At 45.7% G+C, this 22,653-nt stretch overlaps 1 protein-coding gene across 1 annotated transcript in view; it reads right to left on the bottom strand.

The window, feature by feature from the left end:
- Nucleotides 1-5,769: 5,769 nt before the first annotated feature.
- Nucleotides 5,770-22,653, bottom strand: part of SNX5 (sorting nexin 5) — a 37,587-nt gene continuing 20,703 nt past the window's right edge. The window contains exons 3-13 of the mRNA XM_074989313.1: nucleotides 22,199-22,309; nucleotides 21,189-21,310; nucleotides 20,466-20,589; nucleotides 19,588-19,683; nucleotides 17,205-17,310; nucleotides 17,048-17,123; nucleotides 15,205-15,244; nucleotides 15,038-15,124; nucleotides 11,064-11,223; nucleotides 8,932-9,017; nucleotides 5,770-7,789 (exon numbers count right to left, since the gene is read on the bottom strand). Coding sequence (XP_074845414.1) covers nucleotides 7,739-7,789; nucleotides 8,932-9,017; nucleotides 11,064-11,223; nucleotides 15,038-15,124; nucleotides 15,205-15,244; nucleotides 17,048-17,123; nucleotides 17,205-17,310; nucleotides 19,588-19,683; nucleotides 20,466-20,589; nucleotides 21,189-21,310; nucleotides 22,199-22,309 — 1,059 coding nt within the window. The 3' untranslated portion in view covers nucleotides 5,770-7,738. The remainder of the gene's footprint in view (nucleotides 7,790-8,931; nucleotides 9,018-11,063; nucleotides 11,224-15,037; nucleotides 15,125-15,204; nucleotides 15,245-17,047; nucleotides 17,124-17,204; nucleotides 17,311-19,587; nucleotides 19,684-20,465; nucleotides 20,590-21,188; nucleotides 21,311-22,198; nucleotides 22,310-22,653) is intronic.

Genomic DNA, 22,653 nt, shown 5'->3' with positions numbered 1-22,653 from the left:
TCAGCTAGCAGCAGATGGGACTCCGATTTTCTCTCCATAGGGTCTCTTTCTCAGGTGGGCTCTTTTGCAGGGCTCAGCTCCTGTGATTTTCTGGCCATCCAGCTACTGCAGGCAGCTGGTCATCCAGCCAGGCCGTCTTCAGGGACGGATTCCATTGCGCACACACCCACATTCACACTTCCTTCACGCACACAAAGGCAAGCTAATTTCAGAGAAAGCAATTTCTTTTACAGAGGAACAGCCAGGATTCCTTACAGAATTATGATCTCTATAAACAATTTCTTACTAACTTAATATATACCTAGCACCAGCTACTAAAACAAAGCTTACAGAAAGTTACAGAACTTATATCTGCGTTGTACTGAGCTGAGCGGAGGCTTTATACAACCCAGATCACTAGATATCTCAATTCACCTGTCATGCTTGAGCGTGAAGCGATCACAAATGGGGCAGCCGGTCCCTGGGGCAGCCTGGCGCACCCTGCAGGAATGTTTACGGAGGACTTTCTATCCTCCACTGCAGTTGCCAATAAAGGCTTTCCTTTAAGCAACCTGAACTGGGTGTGGCATCTGCTGCCAAGGCTCAAGGAGACCATCAAAAGTTTTGTGCAGGTGAAGGACCAAGGAGAATGCTGCTGTCTTCTTCCCTGAATAGCAGGATTGTGGGTGCAGAGAGCAGTTAACTAGCTGGAAAGCTGTTACAGCTGCACAGTATTAATGTGGCATTTGCTAATATACCATATGGCATTCCATGCCGCAACCCAGCCCTTGCATGAGTTCCAGACAGATGTTTGGTGTTCATTGTCCTCTGCTCTGCAGCAGGCAACATGGGTATTAAAAGACAGTGCAAATATATGTACAAAAGGGCAGGGGAAAGAATGGACTTTAAGAAACTGTGCCAGGCCAATATGCCTCTCGGGCCAAAGGCGGTTGTGATGTGCAGTAGCACAGTTTCCAGTGTTTTGCGACTGAGTGCAGACGAAGGATTTCCTGTCCTCCATAGCAACAATCTGGCACTTACAGAATCACCCAACTGTGTCAATAATGCCAGCAGCAGTGTGAAAATTTTGCACGGGACACCGCTTCGTCACTCGCCTGGTTTAGCCACCTCCTGCTCTCTTATCCCAGCTGCCAATGTGGGGCTAGGGAACTGAGCTCATCATTCAGCACCTGTGCAGAGTTGTGCTGTCCACAGGGAAGCTGGTCAGACATACAGTCGCTGAGGATCCAGCCTTTAAAAGGAACTGGCCTACCAACAAGAGGAGAGGCCTCTTTCCCAAGGGTGTCATCTTTGCTCAGCAGCAGCTGGTCACCCTGAAAATGACATGAGTTTGGCCAGTAGAGTTTATGCAGATTCAGACCTTTACTGTTTTCCAGCCGATGCTGCAAGTCAAACACTACGATTAAAATACAGCCCCTAGGGTACATCAGCGTAACTCTGCTGGTATCAGTGAGGCAGCATTCATTCACACCAGTGAAAATCTGGCCCTCACTTGTGAATCGATCAGGTTACAACTAAAGCACTGATTGGACCTCTTGGCCATAGGCTGTTCCAGATTAGCAACCCTCAGGTGGGATACACGCACACCCAGCAGAAGCAAAAAGGGTAGAAATAACCCATCTCTTGAATGGGCTTCTTCAATATCCCCCTGAATTCACAACAAGGAAGCCTGGCGCCCCTCAAAGGCTAGCAGGTTTATTTATCAGAGGGGTAGCTGCATTAGTCTGGATCTGCAAAAGCAACGAGAGGTCCTGTGGCACCTTATAGACTAACAAATGTATAAGCATAAGCTTTCATGGGCGAAGACCCACTTCGTTACATGCACGTGACCTGCATCGGACGAAGTGGGTCTTAGCAAATAGGTGTCAGGGATGGTGCTTGGTCCTGCCAAGAGGGCAGGGGACTGGACTAGATGACCTCCCAAGGTCCCTTCCAGCTGTAGCAGGGTGTGTGTGTGTGTGTGTGTGTGTGTGTGTGTGTGTGTGTGTGTGTGTGTGTGTGTGTGTGTGTGTGTGTGTGTGTGTGTGTGTGTGTGTGTGTGTGTGTGTTAGCCCTTAAGGGGCCTCAGGACTCCTTGTTGTTTTGCAGATACAGCCTGACACAGCTACTCCTCCAAGCCTTGTCTCCCTGTGCATTGTGTTCCCACAGCCCAGAATCAGGCATGCAGCTCTGTGAGGCAATGGCTACACCACAGCTGTCATGAGAAATAACTCAGGCGGCGCAAACTGTGTAAGTTATTTCAAGCTACCGGTTTTGAACTTGAAGTGCGACATAAGCAGCTATTCTGAAGTTTCCACTACCAAGGGGAACCAGAACTGGAATACCACACTGGATATAGCGCTGCTGTTACGAGTGCCATGTTTGGCCATGGAGTTGTTACCCCCTACACTTGTATCCCGACACAGCAACTATAGGGCAGCTATAGCCTTAAAGGGCTTCCTTGCTCAGAGAGGGATTAAAGCAGGTACCCAAGTGCTCTCCATGGGTAGCAGTCTATAAGACTATCTTCCAGCAGCTCCCAGGTAGCCTGCAAGGTACAAGCTGGGAGCTGAACAGGGAATATATACACAGGGTTGCCAGACTCTGGAGGTTGGCAGGGGGGAAAGGCATGATGCAAAAGCTAAAAGTTTTTAAGACAGCAGATGGGGTTTGAAACAGCCTTGATCTGGCCCGAAACAAACGTGGTCACACTTTGAAAGGCAAGCGCAGTTGTGTTAATCCCACAAGCAGCAGGATCCCTGCAAGGGAACAATAATTCAGACCCAGGCTTCAGGCTAAGTTTAAACTCACAAGAGCATTTATTCAGCAGATTGCTCTGGATTTCCAAACAAGAGCCAGCCAGACTTTACAGACTGTCTGGGGAAACAAAGCACCATGCTGAGACTGTGTGACTTACACAGCCAAGCAAGTGCCGACCTCTGTACTGGGAGAAAAGAGGTCAGCTGTGTCCCCCACCCCCACCCCCATCTGCCAGCCCGCCTCTGAGGAAAGGAGGCCTCCGTGCCAGTGCTAGAATAGCTGAGTGAGAGGAAGCTGGTTAAAGCACTGCCCCGGGATTCCGAACTGCCCCTTTTCCTAACCAGCGCTCAAAGGAGGAGAGAAATGTGGCTGTCGAGAGACCAGGCCCAGCGAAAGTCTCACTCGAGGGCATTTGATCTAAGGCCGTCAGCCACCAGCACCAATGCAAAAGGTTAGCTCTCCGCCTGTACGTAAAGACAAGCTGGTGGAGGAGCAGAGGCGGAATGGACATGCTCCCGAGCGGGTCAGGCTTGAAGGCTCGCTCCGCAGCAGCTTTCCCTGTGACCCCACGAACCGTGGAAAAACCTCGTTAACATGAGTCACCACCTCCCATTCGACACTGTTGCCTCCGTTTTGATCCACTCGTTCTGCCAAGGGCTGATGCAAGACCCAGCGTGAAGGAAACCAAAATCCAAGCTAACGTTAGCTGATCATACAAGGAAGTCTGAGACAATGTCTTACGCAGAGCCATTTGGGTGAAAACAGAGGTGCGGCACTCAGCCAGCTCCCTTCCCCACCTCTCCCCCAGCCAGTCCTGGGCTGCTGATACTAAGTCCCAGCAAAAAAAGGCACTGGTCTTACGCCATCTAACTGCAACTGCCCACCAGTTGCAGAGGGAGAGAGGTGGTGTGTGCCAGAGCCGAAATCTGCGGTTATTTGGTGCCATTGCATTTCTCTACCCAACTGCATGAATGCAGAACTGGCAACCCCAACCCAGCTGCGCTTTGAACAGCGGGTTTGTCCAGTAACCTGCTGATACCACCAGTCCTGCTGTAAATCCATGCCACAGAGTGCCAGTCACCATCCACAGGCTGTCCAAACCTGCCACCTACAGGACCAAAAGGGAAAAACCCACAGCCCATTGCATTCCCATAGCCCACTTGGAAATTCATTGTGTCTAGGGTGCTTGCGGGTGTCAAGATCTGACTGTGATCCCCTGCCTAGGGAGGCTAGTGATCTCCACTTGTTGTATGTAGAGCTAGCCATTTCTGTGGAGGCAGGGGTGTTACTATACCAGCATAAAGTACTTTTCATACTGAGAGACCTGCACCCCCAATAGGGCTTTTACCAGTATTATTTCCCGTAAACACACGTGTGCAGTTTGATCTGAAACGTCTACATCAGAACTAGCAGGGACCATCAAGAGGTCATCAAGTCCAGGCCCCTGCCCTCAGGGTAGGACCAAGCACTGTCTAGATCATCCCTGTTAGATATTTATCGAACCTGTTCTTAAAAATCTCCAGTGACAGAGATTCAACCTCCTTAGACAATACATTCCAGTGCTTAACTACCTTAACAGTTCAGATATTAGGAAAAATTTCCTATATAAGCCTTCTTTGCTGCAATTTAAGCCCCTTGCTTCTTGTCCTATTTTCAGAGGCTAAGGAGAATAATGTCTCGCTCTTCCTTGTAACAAGCTTTTAGGTACCTGAAAAGTAACATGCTGCTCCCTCTCAGCCTTCTCTTTTCCGAACTAAACAAACCCAATTCTTTTAATCTTCTCTCATGGGTCATTTTCTAGACCTTTAATCATTTTAGTTGCTCTTCTCTGGACCTTCTCCAATTTCTCCACCTCTTTCCTAAAATCTGGCGCCCACAACTGGACACAGTACTCCAGTTGAGGTCTAATCAGTGCAACTTAAATGAAGATCAGCCCTTTAAATTACAGCCTTGCAATGACTGAGTCTCCCTTAAAACTTCATTGAAGTTGCATGTGCATAAATGAGTCGGGAGCACTTTTAACCTTTCCAAGGCTCACTTTAAAAAAAGAAAACTCAGATGCCATGAAATACAGTTATGCTCACATGTCTGACAGTGGACACTTACACTCCATTAACAATTTTAACTCTGCCCCATGAGCTAGAAACATAGCACCCTGATAAAAGATCAGGCAAGTGCAGCAGCGAGGATGGCCACTGATGTAGTTCCTAAAGATTAGTAAGTTGTGCTACACTATTGTGCCAAATACCAGCATTTGGAAGGTATGAAATGGCCTTTAAAAACGCATAGGATTCTTAAAAGCAACACACTATGTTCTGTTTGCTTTCTGGTTTTAGCCTTTTCAATGCACTTGGGTCCCACCTTCAAACTTTTCTCCACAGCCTGGAGGACCAGAAACTTCAAGGGGCTGGGGGGCAGGGGAGATGAGTTTTCTTCCCCATGCACCTGATTCCAAAAGCAGAGGATTTAAGAAATACACCAACTAGTGGAAGAGCTGGCAATGCTGCTTTTATAAGGCCCTAGTCCAATGTGGTACAAGGTACTAGATCTCTGTTAGGGGTGTCAGCTATATGTTGGAAAGTGACACAAGCACGAGCATTACGGAACTACATTCACACACCCCCTCATATTTCTGGTGGCCCAGATAACCTCCTAATGTGAACCAGTAACTGTCAAGGTGACAGTCTCCTAGGGTTACAGAATTAACCTACAGTAAACTTTCATATCCAGAAGCCCGCGGAGCAGGAGGTTGACAGGTATTCCAGTATTTTGGATAATACTGGCATACCTAGCCATGCATAACACTGGAGAAAAACAAGGAAACAAAACTGTATGCAGAGTACTTTATTTACCAATAACAGTAGTATTTTACACTGTAAACTTAAGGTATTTACTTGTATTTCCTTTCACTATTTGGTACTGACAGACAACAACTAAATTTACTTATGGTTAAAATGTCAGTTTTAGAGAGTTCCAGGTGATAGAGTGCTGGATATGAAGGTTTATTGTACTAAGATCAGGGTAATATGATTTTTCTTTCTTTTTTTTTTTTTTTAAAAAGGAGTAGACAGAAGTCAAGTTTACAGGGGACGCTCAGTTACAACTTTGACTACAGTGCAAACAGCTGTTCTCTTGGGTCAGCTCAGTAGCCACCAGGCTTAACCAGAATCCAGGATGTAGCTGGAGAGTTGAGCTAATGCCCTTCATGGGCTTGAAAGCCCATCAGCTTCCTCCTCATAAGCAGACAAAGGCAGCACCATCCTCTGCCAGCTGCTATTGCTCTGCACACGCTGGGTTCACATCACTTGGGTGTTCAAGCCTAGAGCCTGTTCTGCAGCTGACACTTCCCTTTTGTTAGCCTTCAAAGCGCTACTGGACTGCTCCTTTGTTTTGATAGGATACAGACAAGACAGCTAGCTCTCAGTCACTATTCTCTGAGGGCTGCAGCCTCTGATGAAGCAGGTCTTTGCCCACGAAAGCTTATGCTCTAAAATATGTTAGTCTCTAAGGGGCCACAGGACTTCTTGTTGGATTCACAACAGTGTGCCCCATCCCTTCAGCTCGCTGGCCCCTGAAGTCCAAGAAGCGTGGCTTGCAGACAGGCTGCTTGAGGAAAGAGGTATTGTTTCAGAGACTTGAGCGAGAATAGAAAGCAGCCCTGGCAAACCATGAGCCAACAGCTTCTTCTGGCAATGGTTTTCCACTGGCCCCACAGTTCAGCTGGGTACAGCAGTGTTTCAAGGTACCTTTTGTCAGTCTCCTATTTCAGCAGCACGAGGCACACTGGGGTTTTCAAGCATAACATCGTTAGGCCCCCGCAACCCACCAGCGCCAGGGGAAAGCAGGGTACAGTGCTCCCTTTTGTGGAGGGCTTTGCAAGCCGATGAAAAGTGCTAGGCAAGCAAAAGGCACATGCCAGAATATGGAAATCCAGCTGTTTACCAAAAAAGTTTGCCCTGGGAAAGTTTAGTTGCCTACCCTTCTATCGACAATACCGAATTCACCTGCCACTCGGAGCATACCAAATGGGTTGCTTTTCTTCAGGATGGCCAACTGGAGCTCAGCTACTAGTTCGGTTAGAGAAAGAAAATGTCTCGCTATGCAGTTGAGTAAGACAGCAGATATTCACAGCAGGAGGTCAAGTCCCCTGGTCACTTCCATTCAAAAGGAAAAAAAAAAAAAAAAAAAAAACCAACCAACACCCTTTAGAGGTTTGCTACTGGATTGTATTGTGCAACTTTTAAAGCATCGTGAGAAAATAACCAGACTGTGAGCAGCTGTATTAACTTGAGTCTCATTTTTGCCTTCTAACTGCCCCGCTCTTTCAGATTAGATATTCAGGTGTGTAGTTTCCAGATCATGCAAAGGTTCTTCCTTTGAACTACTTAGGGGGTGGGGTTAAATCCTCCAGAGACTGTCTGTTATACAAAGTAATTCGTTTATAGAAACACAATAGTATGAGACATTTTATTTTGCTGTATTGCCGAGTGTACAAATACTGAATGTAGTTCTAGAAACCCAAAACACTGTACAGTGGTAGAAATCGGTCTATGAAGTGGAATGTTGTTTTACTTTATAAAACTGCTTAAGAACACTGTACACAAGTCCCTCCCACATGAGCTCCTTTAATAGTTTGGGCTACACAGAGACACTGCAATGCCACCTTCATTTCATTAACCTTTCACCCTTGGAGAGAATTACCCTTTGCCATTAGAAAATGGATCACATTCTGCAATCTAGTACTTGTACTTTTTGTCCACCGTGAGCTATTAACTCACAGGAAATTAGCTACATCCAAGTAATTCATATGCAATTCAGCTTTCATTCAGACCATGGAAGCCAATACACAGATGGCAACATGGCTAAGTATTAGTCAAACAAAGCATTTGAGACAGCATCTTTATTTTTAACCTAATGAAGTCAAGCAAAATAGAAAAGTTTCCCACAAATGCTGAGTGCAACTGACACGGTTTTTCACCTTCTTTCAGATTAAGGTGCCTTAGTTGTTCTTGAACAAGTCAACACAGCTTTGCAGGAGAGAGATGCTGTTCTGGAAGGGAAGAAAGTTAATGCTGAGTGAGACGCGTGGGATCAAAGAGACCCAAATCAGTTCTCAAACTCTGGAGGGAAAAAGTGAGCTTAGCTTTTGTATTTTGATGTTCTCAACAATGGAAAGGCCCTCTTCAGCACTTGAGGCCTGGAAGCTACATTTAGTACAGTCATTACACAGATCAATAGTAGGATGCTAAGGCCGCAGAGGCAAGCATTCAAATTACGAAGTGCCAAAATTAAGATTTGTGCAACCTTAATGCTGCCTATTAAAGTGGGTACATATAAGTCCTTACTAGGTCACACACTATCCCCTCCACTCATGGGACCCATCTCAGCTTGCACTCACTATAAAGAAGCATTTGCAAGACCCACTTTTCCCTCCCCCCATGGAGCTTGTGAAATGGGATGTGCCAACCCCCTTTTACAGCTGGGTAACAGAGGCACAGGGCAATTCAAACCCAGGATTTTGAAGTGCCCCACTAATTGTGAAGGCCTGAATGGATTACTTCCCAACCCAGCCCGCAATCAGATTATTCAGAGGTGCTGAGCATGTGCAGCTTCCATTGACTATTGAGGGCTCAGCACTCAGGATTCGTGAATTAGGAGTTAGTCTTAAGTTGGGCTCCCCAAGGATGAGGAGCACAGCTGCCATCTTTGAATATAAGTGGCTTGCCCAGCACTATATACAAGGAGACACAGAAGAACTGGGTTCTATCTTCTTCCTCTAGCCCCCTACCCCCTTTTTTGTGGCAAACTTTCAACTACTACAGCAAATGATGCTGGAGTCCTACAAGCAGCCTCCTTATCCACACTGTATACTCAATCCCTGAGCATCCTGCAGGCAGAGTAAAGCATAGGCCTCTTAGAAGTTAGTGTGTGATCATAATGAATGGCTTTACTATCCCACACACAGGGAACAAGCCCAATTGCTTTTCCTAGTTTTATTACTTTGCTTTGCACACTTCACCTTTTAAAAAGGTGATTTTGCATGTGATTTCCTAGCCTTACGTAGGCGAGAACAACCTTTCGCTGTGCGGCCACAGTAAATGTCAATTTCACCAGGAGAAAAAGCTGAGAGTTTGTGCAGTCCCTGAAGATGGGGCGCAGTTGTGCGATTTGCAGGAGGGCGAGACGGCTTACCTTCGCATGCTTGATCTCTAGTTCAGCCATTTCAATTAGGTTTTTACGGAAGGCTGCGATTCTCTTCTGTTTGAAGCTGATCAGTTCTACAAGAGGGAGGGAATCAAAGAACATTGCATCTTGAGGATGTGGGGAACCTCAAGGGACCTGTCCTTTACTTCCCCCACGTGCAGACAGTCTGCAGAGCTTAGGGTTTTAACTGGCAAAAGTTTACATGCTTAGAGTTTTAAGCAACATTTAGAGCTTAGAGTATGTCTGATGCCCCGGCATCACTCCTCCCCTGTGTTAATGTCTCTGAGGAGTTAAAATTCTGAAGAGTCCATTAAGGACTGCAAGGAATAGCCCTTAAAGGCCTCCTGCTTCGGCCCTGAAGGACAGTATAAAAGCAACAGGGTGGCACATGTACAACAGCCCTGGAGTCCAGACTTTGAACTCTTCAGCATAGGAAGAAAAAGGAGCCAACTCCCTTGAAATCCTGCTGGACATGGGGATAGATTCTACACATAAGGAATCAGCAGCGGGAGAATGGCAGTGTGGCTTCCCTACTCTTGGAAGATGCTTTGAACAGTTGGCACTCACATGGTATTGCCCATACTCTAAGTTGAGACAAGAGGGATGACCTATTGCTGGGCTGCAAGACATTCTAGAAGCACCAGAGAGCTACCATGAAGCAATGCCCCCCCCCACCCCGCCCCAAAAAAACCCCACACTACAGCACTTTGCTTACCTCATCTTATGAGTATTTGCACCCCTTCCCTCTACCCTTCCCTGCTTTGTCCTAGGTTACACTGTTTGGACTAGGAACCCAACCCCTTTGCAGAACGCCCAGCATACACAGAAGCTCCCTGGGTGAACGGAAGAGGAGTGGACACACTGATTCGATGCTCTTGATCCATGGTGTCAAATACACTCCCCATTCACCACGTGTGGCAAATAGGGAAGTATATTGTGGTGAATACAGCTCAGCAGGCTGGTGCAGTAGCTCAGGGGCTCATGTGGTGGCTTCTCAGGCCCCATGGTGGCTTGGTGGCTCTGGTGAGTCATGGGGGCAGGGCGTGTGGCAAATTGGGTGTCTTGCTTTTGGACACCACTGCTCTAGATAGTCCACCAGAAATGGGCATCACCTGGTTTTTGCTGTAAGAAAAACTAGTCTAGACTGAAGCAGCCATTCATACACCAAAACAGCAGCGACATAATGCAGGTTGCTGGGGCAGCCAGACCTTTAGTTATTCATGCTGCAGTTCTGTGAACTTTATGCCTGCTACAAGTACTTTGCATAATACCCAATTTTAAGGATCTCTTAAGTTTTATATGTAATGAACAGCAACACCAAGAGGTTAAACAACACACCCTCAGTCACAGCAAGTCTAACTGCTCACAAGAGAAGCTGCAGCCATGTACACTTAAATGCCGGGAACACTGGTGCTGCTGATCAAGTCACTCCTGCCGTGGGGCAGAAGTGCACATACGGTCAAGTGAAGAGACAGCTGACCCATGAACTCTGCCCTAGGGCATCCCTCCAGCTGCGAAAGCAGCTTTATGAATAGGGATTGCTGGGATAACAGTTGTAGAAGGCCCCTTCCTTCTCATATGCTTGGGCTCTGATTTGAAGAGCTTTGTTTTCCCATCCAATACCTCTTACACTAGACCTGCATGGCTCAAATAGCGCTCTAAATGGACCATTGATCCATACCCATTTGACCATCTTGACTTCAAGTAACTGAAGGAATTTAGTTGCTAAGATACCTTTGAGGGAGAGAGCAAGAACAATGCTTCAACCCAGAAGGAAAGGGCAGGACAATTAAAGCAGCATAAGGAACAGGCCCCCTTTTTACTGTGTCCTATTACTGATCTGCTTACTTTGAAGAAAGCCAGATGACTGAATATTTAAATTAGGGGTCACAGATTTACCAGGATGGGATACTTAGGGATGCACAGACTTGGCCATGTGCTGTAAAGCAGTTCAGTTGACTCCGCCTTACCTCAAAGGAGCTGTTGGCCTACAGGAGTTAAGAGGAATGTGACTTGAAGGTGAGCTATTTGGGAGAGCATCCCATGGAGTTACTGTGGAAGCAGCCTTGCAAGGATACAGAGAACCAACGTAGCTTTAGTGCAGTGTGATGCTGCCTTACCCTCTTTTGCAGACTCTGAAAGCTTTTCAAACTTTTGACAGCAGGCTTGCTGATGTGCTTCTGCTAGTCTGACGTCTTTGCTTTTCAATCGCGCTTTGTCCAGAGCTTTGTTGGAATTTTCATAGTCCACAAGAGCTCGAGTACGTCTGTAGAGAAGATCCTTTGGAGAAAAAAAAAAAAAAAAGGTTATTTATTGCATCTACAGCATCTAAAGAAACTGGCTCTGGATTCTGTGCTTTGATTCTGAAACACGGCAAGCAATAGGCCTCGCATGGACCGTATGTCTCAGCCAGCAGAACACTTGATCAGACCCCTTAGAGGAAAATAAAAGCATAAGAAGAGGCTGAAAGTAGCTTTGCAGTGCAAGAGCAGCCATTTGTGGATGCTACAAAAGACAGACTTCACACAAAGCCACACAATTTTAAAATACCCTGTTAGGCCAGTGTCTTTTCACCTTCATTTGGGAGACTTTTATCCCATCCTTATCAGAACCTTATGGTTGTCTTTTCTTCCCTACAAGCATTCTTCTTCCAGGACATGGTTTCCCAAACTGGGGGCTGTGAGGTGACCCAGGCCCCCCACCCCCAATCATTCCCCTCACCTGAGGGAAACCAGAAGAAGCAAAGCCCAGCTCTCTTAGCCCCTGCCATTTTACATGAGTGACCTGCTGCAGCTGCTATAAAAGCACGCTGGTGAAGACCCACATGGAGCTAGCTGCCTTCTGCAAAGACAAGTGAGTGGGGGTTATGGGGAGAGGAGAACGGGGTTAGATGGGGGCTGGGGATGCCTGGCTTTGTGGGATGGGAGGTGCTCAGGTGGCCATCCAGCTTGTGGGACTCACAGTACTTGGGCAGTTGGCCCCGGCATCACAGGGTTCAGGCAGCTCAGGCTGGTGGCTTGCCCTGGCAGCACGGGACTTGGGCAATTCAGACTGGCAGGTGGGCCTAGCAGTGCAGGGCTCGTGTGGCTTGGGCTGGCAGGCAGGTGGCTAGCCCCAGCAGCATGGGGCTTGGGCAGCTCAGGATGGCAGGCAGGCAGCTGACCCGGGCAGCACAGGCGGCTCAGGCAGCTGGTTCCAGCAGGGTGGAGCTCAGGCAGGTGACCCAGGTGACGCAGGGCTTGGACAAGTGGCTCTGAAGTGCAGGTCTCAGGTGGGCAGCTGTGATGGGGCTCTGGTAACTGGCCACCCAGGGTGCACCAGACACCTTCAAGGGGCCAAGAAAAGCTATTTATGCTTATTTTTTATTTGCTACAAAAATGTTTAAAATAAACAAACTTTAAATAAAATTACAAATTGAATTTTGTTAAAAGAGGTGGGGGGGGGGGGGCGTGAGGGTTTCTCAGAAATCGAAAGGGAGTGCGACGCCAAAAAGGTTGGGAACCACTGTTCCAGAAGGATTTGGCAGGACTTTCTGCCGCCACCAGTTCCACTCCGTAAGCACCTAGAAACACACTAGTAAAGTATCTACGCTTCACTGGAAGCCACTTACATGCCAGAGCACTGTTCAGGTTGAAAAAAAAGAAGTGGTTGTAAGGCACCAGCAATGCTCTGCAAACTAGAGAGGATATATGGAGGCCTCTGTAGCAGTAGCCAGCATTTGAACAGGTTGAACCTCTAATTTGGAGCTCATTTGGCAACATCCATGAGCTGCCATAATTTTTAGGTAGCCAGATGACCACTTACCATGGGTGTGGCCAAGCGTTCTGTGGTCCCACAAAGTTTTGCAGCCCCCAGTCCTGGCTCTGGGTTCTGTGCTGTGATTTAGCTGTAATTTACCCCCTAAATGTCTTATAAGAGCCCAGTAAACCAGTAGCAGTGTTGGTAATGTGCTGGACAATATGGACCTCCCATGATTCAGCAAATTCTCATTAGGCACCAGTCAGGTCCTGAGGGCACCAGACAAGAAAGGTTCAACTGGTTTGAGTTTTCAGAATTCTTGGAGATGCCATGAGGAGCTGGGAATTTGTTACTGTTCAGTTTCTTTCCAAACCTCCATTATTGGCATCTGTGTATGGGACAATTCCTCAGATCGGTCATCTTAAACAAGAATGATTCAGGGGTGCCAATCTGTCATCTCTTCAGTGAAGACCAATGCAACAAAAATCTCTCTGCTTCTCCACAACAGTCTTGTACACCAAGTGTTTCCCGAGGCTCTCAGCTGTCCAATATCCCCCTTACTGGCTAGCCAGCAGCCTGAAACAAATGTACTTTTTTTAAAAAAGTCTGCTGCAGAATCTGTCTTTTGAAGAGCAATTTGTAAGTTACTTTTTAGCCTGCAAAAAAATCATTTTTACACTACTTGGCAGAGCTTATGCTCCTACTAAGAAAAAAAGAAGTGGCCCTTCAATTTTTAAAGGTTACCTATAAACAGGCTCACTGTTTAGTCAGGGTGGCTTTTTGGGGTCCTCTTTTTTAAAATTTGGACTATGCATTAATTTGAGTATTATGGTGGTTTTTACATAGAGTTGCCCTGCAGTTTGCAGGTGTTTCCCTCTTGTGATTGTTCCTTTTAATGTCTCTCCTTGTTTGTGTAACTCCCCCTTCTGAATGAAGATAAATGTGATAAGGGTGGGTTTCTTTGACAGCACCCCTACCCACTAGGATGCTTAATTATTTTACGGTTGCCATTATCAAGCAGCTCAGCTATATTCACCTCTTCATCATCGTCAATAACCGTGGGCTCAGCACCCATTGGAAGGAAACAGTGAGAGGCATCAGACACCATCTTTCCCCGTCCAATGCAGAGCGGCTTAGTTTCTGTAGACTAGCTCCACACCAACCATCAATCCATTCTCTGTGGGGTCTGCCTCTCCTATTCAAGCCATCCATTATGCCCAATACCAGGGTCTTGATTTTGCACTTGTTGTTCATTCTGCAAATATGCCCATATAGTTGTAGCTTTCATTTTATAGCCTTCTGCAGCAGGTTCCCTTTTGGCCGTATCTTTCCGTACAATTCCTCATTGGTGATCTTCAGCATCCATCCTAGTCTCAGAATCTTTCTATAAGAACTCCTTTCAAACGCCAATACTCTTTTCGAATCTTTCATTATCACCCATGTCTCACATCCGTATAACATGCTGCTGAATACACACGTTTTCAAGACGCTCAGCTTCCTTCCTAAGCTAATTGCTTTGTTTTTCCAGATCTTTTTCATTGCCTTCAAGCTTGCTTTTGCTTTTCTAGTCCCTATTTCCTTCTTACAGTCTAGATCATACATTATGTTGCTCCCCAGATCTGTGACCTTCTCTACATTTTCTAGTTTAATACCATTGACAATGATTTTCCTTATCTTCAAATACCATTGTTTTATTGCTATTCACCTCCTGGCAAAGGTTTTATGCTTGACTCAGAAGTGAATCATGTAGTGCTTCTCCCCTTTGGGATTCTAGGACCAGCTGCTCCAAGAAGCAGTCATTAATAGGCTCTAGAAACGACCTCTGCATCCCCTTCCAGAGGAAACATCCTCCATCAACATGGGGTAGTTGAAATCCCCCATTACTACAGGGTTTTCTATTTCTACAGCCTCTCTAATCAGCCTGAGCATTTCGGTCATTGTCTTGGTCAGTAGAAAGAGACAGACAGACAGACAGACACGCCTTGGAAGTACTCGCCTGAAGCCAGGCTAGCTGGATAATAAGAACGCCTTACATTAGGAATAAAAAGGGAGCCTTGGCTAACCTGTGAGTCTCTCCCAGCTGACTGCACCTGTGGAGCTATTTTAGCTGTCAGCTAGCCAATCCCTGGTTTTGGGGGAAAGAGGAGTGGCTTGTCAAGGGTCTCCTCACATAGCACTTCCCTACACCATCCCTCTGGACGGAAGCTCAGAAATACACCTGGCATTTTCCAAGCTGTATTTCCTGCTGAGAGGTTTCCTCCCCTTCCCCATTTATTTGTACACAAGCTCATCGGCTTATCAGCAAAATTAGTAACTCAGTTCAGACCACAGGCAGAGTTTGGCACAAGTGGCTCACCTTCGCTGCTTCAATGTTGAGCATGTAGTACCTTAACAGCTCCGACAGCTTTAAGTCCTCGTCAGATGAGACGCGACTCTCTACCTTCTACAGAAAAAAGGGGTAGATAGCAATGAGATGACAAGAGAGGGATACCTAGATTTACAGCTCTTCGAAGAAGCTCTTACCCTGAGTTTTTCAAAGAGCTCAGCAACTTTCAACAAGTACCTGGAGGGGAAAAAAAAGCAAAAAAAGAAATCACTGATTTTATTTACATTTCATGGAAACCTGTGATGTAGCTCTTAATGACCCCAAGAGTAGTTAGCATGAAAGCAGAAATCTACATGAGTGTCTATACTGGTGTAGGGACAGGTTCAGACAAATCCTGATTTGAATGAGAAAATTCAAGTACAGAGAAGGAAGTGTGCAAGGATTGAAACTGAAAAAAGAGGACTAGAAGACAAGGAGCTTTTAGCTTTAGCCCACTTCTGGCATCTACCCAGCTTCTAAGCTCTGTTCCAACAAGACTTCCTTTATGCTCTAGCGCAGAGGTTCCCAACCTTTTCAGTAACACAATTCACTTCAACGAGACCAACATTTCAACAGCACCCACTTTTTTCAGCTGGATCTATTTGCTCATAAAACATTTGCTTACTTTTACTACAGTTAGTCTCAGAGAAGTTTACAATTTAGGGTGCATATAACAAGCTAAACAAGGATCAAATGCATTAATGTTTCAAATCCATTGCAGAATACACCATCTTAGACAGTGAGCACAGACACTTTTTCAAAACCCGCTCAATGCCAGGCTAGGGATGTTAGTAAATGAGTAACCACAGAAAGCAGCTCCCCTCCCCGCCAGTCCATTGGAGCCAGGACATGGGATTTAAACCACATCCCAGCTCCAACAAGCTCCTGTCCTCCCCTACCTTGCCACAGCAGGAGTGGGGGTGGGCTCCTTGCCAGCTTGTTCAAGTGGGGAAGCAGCATTTCAGCTGCCTCCAGCTGCAGAGAAGACCCTGAGTAGTTGGCATTTCTCCTCACGGTGGGTGGGAAGTGATGAACCCTGTGCCAGCTGGGGCTAAGGCAGCTTTAAAGAGCCACAGCGAAGGGAAACTGATGAAATTTCACAGCGCATTTGGACAGTTCTCATGGCGCACACACTGGTTGAAAATCACTGCTCTAGAGCCATGAAGGGTTTAACAATGCTTACAGGTATCACTGAGGTAGACATTTTGCATTGTACCCCACTTACACATGCTAGTAATTCAAATCTTCTATACATAAGAATTGTTTCCACAACAATTCCGTTCCAGTAATGGATCTGGCACTAATCACTGATCTCCATTAAGAAAAGTGCGTAGACATAATTAAAAAAGCGTTTGCCCAAACTGACGAACACCTGAGGAGTGCATTTTGAGAAGACACTGACATCACATGCCACCCGATCAGAATATAGGAAGTCTCACGTGTTGCAAGTTCTTCTCTACATACCCCAAAGGCAACGTTACAAGAGCTAGGAGAAAGACTGACTAGCTGGAAACAGATTGGCCAAGTCCCAGTCTTCACTTAAGATTGGCCTGGTTACCAGAAGACGGCCATGTGTCAGACTACCGCCTGCAAAGCGCACCCATGGCTCACTGCCAACATGAAGTCTGTGTCCACACATGACCAGTAATGTTTACAAACAAGCCTGTCACACCCATGGTACAAATGCAAGCTTCATGTTAGATGGGGCTTCTAAAGGAAGGCTAAAACTTGATGTTGCATGATGTGCAAACAGTGCAGAACTGCTGGATTACATAGAATCCTAGCTGGAAAAAACCATCTCATGGCACTGGGTATGCTGCTAAAGAGAGCTTAGCATGCCACGTGGAGCACCACGGTCAATTCTGAACACCAATGCTAGCAATACCAATTACTAGAGAGACCACCTCGGACAAAGCCAGGAGTCAGTTTGTAGTCCAACAGGATACCGAGTACTCCATACGAGTCTCCAGGACTCCCTGAACAGTCAGCAGGTTTGCTTACTTTTTAATGACTGTGGGCTCTTCTAAAGCCAGGCTGTTCAAGCAAGCAGACGTGTGGATGTAGTCATCTGCGACATCTGCTAGAACAACAACAGGGTCAGTTTTATTTTGGGTGACAGTAACAGTTTACATAAAAAAGCTTTGTAAAAAGAGTTCACTTTTATGAGATCTTGTCATCTTATCTGCTTTTGCACAGGAATCCTTGATCCTGTTGTAGTAGTTGATGAGGAAAGTCTTCTCTTGCTCAAAGAAGTCATCTACCTCCTGAAAAGGATAATGAGATCTGTTAGATTGCCTTCATTTACAAGTGAGGTGACCTTAAACCTTGTTTCTATGTAGTGTATCTCCTCATTAGGTATGGCTACAAGTTTCTAGATTCCCCTTCATAGCATATGCAGTGAAGCAAACCAAAAGCTAATTAAGAAGTCTCCTCTTTAAAATGAAGCGATAAGGATGCCCTCAAGAGATCTGGTCACACTGAATTTTAACTTCCCTTTTGATGTACCTCCAAGGTTTCGCTCAATGGTAACTATTAACATTCAAGTGGAATGGCAGGGCAAAGCTGTCCTACTGGTATCACGTCAACCCTATACAGTGTTTTGCAAATGAAAGCTCTACTCTTGAAGCGGACCTGCTTCCGTGGAGAACTTTATTCAGAAGCATAAAGCCCAGGAGAACAGGTTTCAGACAGTCTTAATCAGAGAGCAGATCCGATTCCTTCAGAGGATAGTCTAGTGACCAAGAGGGGAGCATTTTGCCAAGAACATGACAACCACTGTCTTAAGACTTCTTCAGCTGGCTATTCTTCCTACAGGTCCAACAGCTCAGTCAGGACCCAGGATAGCTAAGAGAACCTGCTACATGCTTTGACATAAAGGTGATTCAGTTGGTGACATTTAAGCCACTATTTATAGTCTTGGGGGCTATATATGTATGTCGGAGATGCAAGTTCTTAGAGCCCACACTTGGAGAGGAGCAGTGACAGAGAGGGAGCCGTCCTAATCTATACACTATCAAAACAAAAAAGCAGTCCATTAGCACTTTAAGACTAAAATTATTTTGTTAGGTGAGCTTTCATGGGACAGACCCACTTCTTCAGACCATAGCCAGACCAGAACAGACTCAGTACTTAAGGCACAGAGAACCAAAAATAGTAATCCACATTGACAAATCAGGAAAACAAAAAGAAAAAAAGATTATGAAGGTGAGCAAATCAGAGTAGAGGGGTGCAGAGTGCAAGGGGGGAGGTCAAAAAGAGGCTGCTGAGCTTTTATATTCAAATTGGCCACATTAACACGTGGTTTGAGCTGGGATGCGAATTTTCTGGATCATTATAGGGGCTCTTCTGCATACTTGGCTTAATCTAATTCTTGACTCACTCCCACCCCCGCTCTACTCCCTGAAGTGGGTCTGTCCCACGAAAGCTCACCTAATTATTTTGTTAGTCTTTAAAGTGCTACTTTACTGCTTTTTTGGTTTTGGAGAGGCGCAGGTGACCATAGGAACGATCACCTGCACTCCGAGAGGAGCCAAAGTCATCCCATCATGCCCCTACTCCATCTGAGGTGGGCCATTACGATTTCACAACAGGCTATATGTAATACTGGACTTCTCCAAGCAACTGAGTGCTGCCAGGTTGCCTTTGCACACAGCCGGAAGGAGAAAAATGAGTGCCAACATCATCAAATTTGTTGCTAATCAGAGACCATACTGGTGAGGAGGCTGGCAAAACGGTAGTAGTTTACTGGCAAATTGGAGAGGGCCCTAGGAATGTCTCTACCTTTTTTTCCCTGCAGTTTTGATGTTGGGCTGTAACCAGAGGCTGTACTGAGTTAGTGTACTACTGGCTGGCATTTTTAAAGCTGGGGAAAACAAAATCTCTTTCAAAGTCCTAGTACCTCCTAGAGCACAAATGGTTTCCAATTGGAGAGGAAAGGTATTTATACCCATGCATAGACCCTAGCACCTTGAGAGGCTGCCTTCATCCTGTTAATTTTTGCCAAAGAGATGCCCAATGGCCCTTCAGTGTGATATTTTGGTTTTGAAAGCAAAGCGCTGGCATTCTAGTACTATTAGACATGCAGAGGTTTATTTTAGCAAACCATCAGATTTTTAGCCAAGAGTTTTATTAAATAGACACGGCAGTCTCTTTAGCAGGCTTTTACGAGGGGTCTCCTCACAGCATACTGAAACTTCAGATGTCCCCCACAGGGGGGGAAAAAAGAAAACACGCGGATTGTAGATGTTTACCTACAATATTTATAACCTTGGCAAATCTGGGACTCCCATTTCCATCCCTAGATTGCTAGTCTAGGTAATACCTGCCTGCATATTCAGAAAATCAAATACCCTCACTAACTCTACAATGGATTGGCTTAACTGATCCTCTGATGTCATAGTAATACAAGGTAGAGAAGTTCTGAGTAACAATTTTAGTGAGAGCTAGGAGAAACTTGTATTAGCAATAAAGCAATTTGACATAACAGAATGCGGAAGAGGTAGAGTATATTGTGGCTGTTGGAAGTGGAGAACAAGTCTTACCTTAACTCCAGAGAAGAGGACTTCATCAGCACTCTTCACCACACTTTTTAAAAAGCCACCAAACATTTCTTTTGTATTTTTCCTCCGAACGCTTAGCTAAAAAAAAAAAAAAAAGGACACAGGATAAAAGGCAGTTTCAGGGGTTTAAGAAGTTGTTCAAAGACAAGCTTCAGGTTTATTACACTGCATTGTCACTGCACCATACAAAGTGGCCATAAGTTCTAGATGAGATATGTACTGGTTCATTAGCCCGTTTGTTCATAAGCTGACCCCCTCCCCCCCAAGATGGGTAGCCAAATGTGACAAAATGCTATGACTCTTTCATAAACCAACCCTATATTTCAGGGATTGGCAAACTTCATTTCCCACCCTGTCAGGTAAGCTGCTGGTGCATCAGGATGTTTGTTCACTGGAGTGTCTGCAGGCACGGAGCCCTTCAGCTCCCAGTGTCTGCAATTTGCTATTCCTGGCCAACAGGAGCAGCAACTAGCATGTCCCTCAGCCCATGCCCCTTTCTGCAACTCCTATGGGCCAGGCAGCCACAAGGAGCCAAGGAGCTCTGTGTCTGCCAACGCTCCAGGTAAAGATGTCCAGTACATCAGCACTTACCATGACTGGCTGGGAGCGGATATTGTTTTGCCGACCCATTGATAAGCTGACCCATCACTTGCTGATTCGCTTTTTTACCAACATATTTGGTTTATGAACAAGTATATACGGTATACTTTAAAGTTCTTGCCTTGGCAAGTTTCCGCTAGTATTTGTTTACATCACCATTTTCTTACAACTACAGCAAATTCTAAAAAAAGTTCATGGAAATGGGCTGTGTTCTTAACATCCTCTCCTGGAAGTGCAGAGGAAGGAGGAAGATTCCTTACATCCTGGTCATACTCTAGGAAAACGTGGAAGTTGCGATCTTTGTTGAGCACAGGATGAGAAGAGAGTCTCTGAAGGAAAACTTCGTGTGATGACACGGTCTTCTTAAAGACAGCAAGGTATTCACTGGAAGATAGGGGAAAGAAGATGTAGCCTGTGCAATGAAATAGGCAGTACGAAGTGTTTCTCTGAGAGAAATAAGTTCTATTTAATGCTTCAGCTCAGTGCTTCTGAACAAGCATTCCTGCTTTGACCTGGCCATTTCCAGTATATTTTAGAAGTCACAGTAATGGCCAAAAAATGTCATAGGGACACTTTTGTGGGTAAGACTCTCTTTTGAGATATGCAGAGCTCTTCAGGGCTGGAACAGTACTAAGACTGTTAGGCATTTTACTGGCCTAGCTAACCAAGTGCAAGACTTTTAGGAATGCACAGACATGGTTAAAACCAAATATGGTGCAGTTCCCCTTCAAGTCAGAACCTTGTTTTAACAGGACTGGCGCAAGTAAATCCTCCGTCAACATGCACACCTGACTGTGATGTACAGTAGAGTCCCACGATTTGCAAATTTATGTTTGTGAATTCAGTTACTAAGTCACTTCCCCCCAGGGCCCTGGGCACCCTCCATATTCATAGAAAAAAAAACCCAACATTCACGAGGGTTCTAAACGTGGAACCCTCACAAATAGGCAGACTCTACTGCACACACCTAACTATGTACTTACGCTTCTAGTTCTTGCTTCATCTTTGCAAACTCCTCTTTTGTCATAGAAGCCTCACCTTCCCCAAGTTTCTGCATCTTCTCTCTGGGAGCATCGAAGTCAGGTTTTGAAGGTGCTGGAGGTATCTAAATCAACATAAATCAACTTTGTTCCAAATGCCTATAGTGAAGGCTGCTGGAGTTTCCATAGCTACCTTGTAAAACTCTGTACTATTGCTTTTTGGTCCATAGTTTTGTGTAGTGCAGTTTGTGGAAGCAATAAGGCTTCTCCAGAACACCCACAAATCATGTCACATTATGTGGAGTCATGGGCCTGCATTTCCCTGCTGCCTCTTGATTTGTTTATCCCATGATCAGCATGGTTCCTAGAGAAGCCATAATAACTGAGCTCTCCACCAATTGTGACCAGCAGTTCCTGTAAGCTGTGCATTTGTGCAGCTGCTCAGGACAGATTCAGATGCTGCCCAGCTAATTAGCAGAGCACCCACAGCCAGGTTTTTGTTCCTACTGGTCATCCACATTTGAATATGCTGCTGTGAGCATAGAAAAAGTTGTTCTGCACAGGAGCGTAAAGAGTCTGCATGTCGGCAGAAAAGATTAGCAGGAACATTGGCTACTACCCTACCACCCACCCCAGAGGTGTTAAATTCTCTCAAGTCCCAGGAGCAGGGGAGTCAATGGATACCTCTTCAGAAGGGTTTCTGTGGGGGTAAGAAATAATACCAACATGAAGGCAAGTCCACTCTGCAGTACCTACAGGATTCCTATACCACAAGCTTTCCAGAGTGGAGGGACCAATGTTTTCAGACAGTTCATGGAAAACAGCAGCAAAACTATGTGACTACCATATTTAAATTGCACAGTTAAGATCCAAGGCAGGAAATCCTAGTCATGTTTACTTCAGCATCCTTACTAGCACCACCACATGATCCCCATTATAAGAAAAACTTATAACATTCAAAGAGATGTCCCCACTATAAAGTTTAGTCCTAAGCAAAACACCCCAACACCTACAATGAGTCCTGCATACTCTTCAGTTTCAGTTAGCGTATCGTGTAGCCACACAAAGTCTTCATGCTGCCTTGTAACTGAAAACTCTGGGCTTTGAAAAGTTGGCAGGGTAGTCTGGAAGAGAAGAGAAAGTTGTACTGTTTTATAAGCTACTGCCTTTAGAAGCAGTTTTGTTCATTACTTTCCATAGCAAGGCATTTGGCCTAGGAAGCCATGCCCAATGCCTTTTCTAGTGCCAGCTAGCCCATGGGTAAGGTAAGCCTTCATTGCACATCTCTTAGCAGTGAAAGGGCATTTTTGTAGGAACAAGGTATTCAAGTACCACCAACGCCAACCGGAATTAGTATTACTACATTACTCTGGCGCAGCGCTTTCAGCAGTAGATTTTTGTAAAGCTTTTCAGAGAAGACAGATATCGCCATTTTACAGACAGACAAACAAGCACAGGCAGGTCAGCT

The sequence above is a fragment of the Carettochelys insculpta genome, chromosome 3 (genome assembly GCF_033958435.1).
Source record: "Carettochelys insculpta isolate YL-2023 chromosome 3, ASM3395843v1, whole genome shotgun sequence".
Classification (NCBI taxonomy): Eukaryota; Metazoa; Chordata; order Testudines; family Carettochelyidae; genus Carettochelys; species Carettochelys insculpta.
This window is presented reverse-complemented; position numbering and strand designations above follow the sequence as displayed.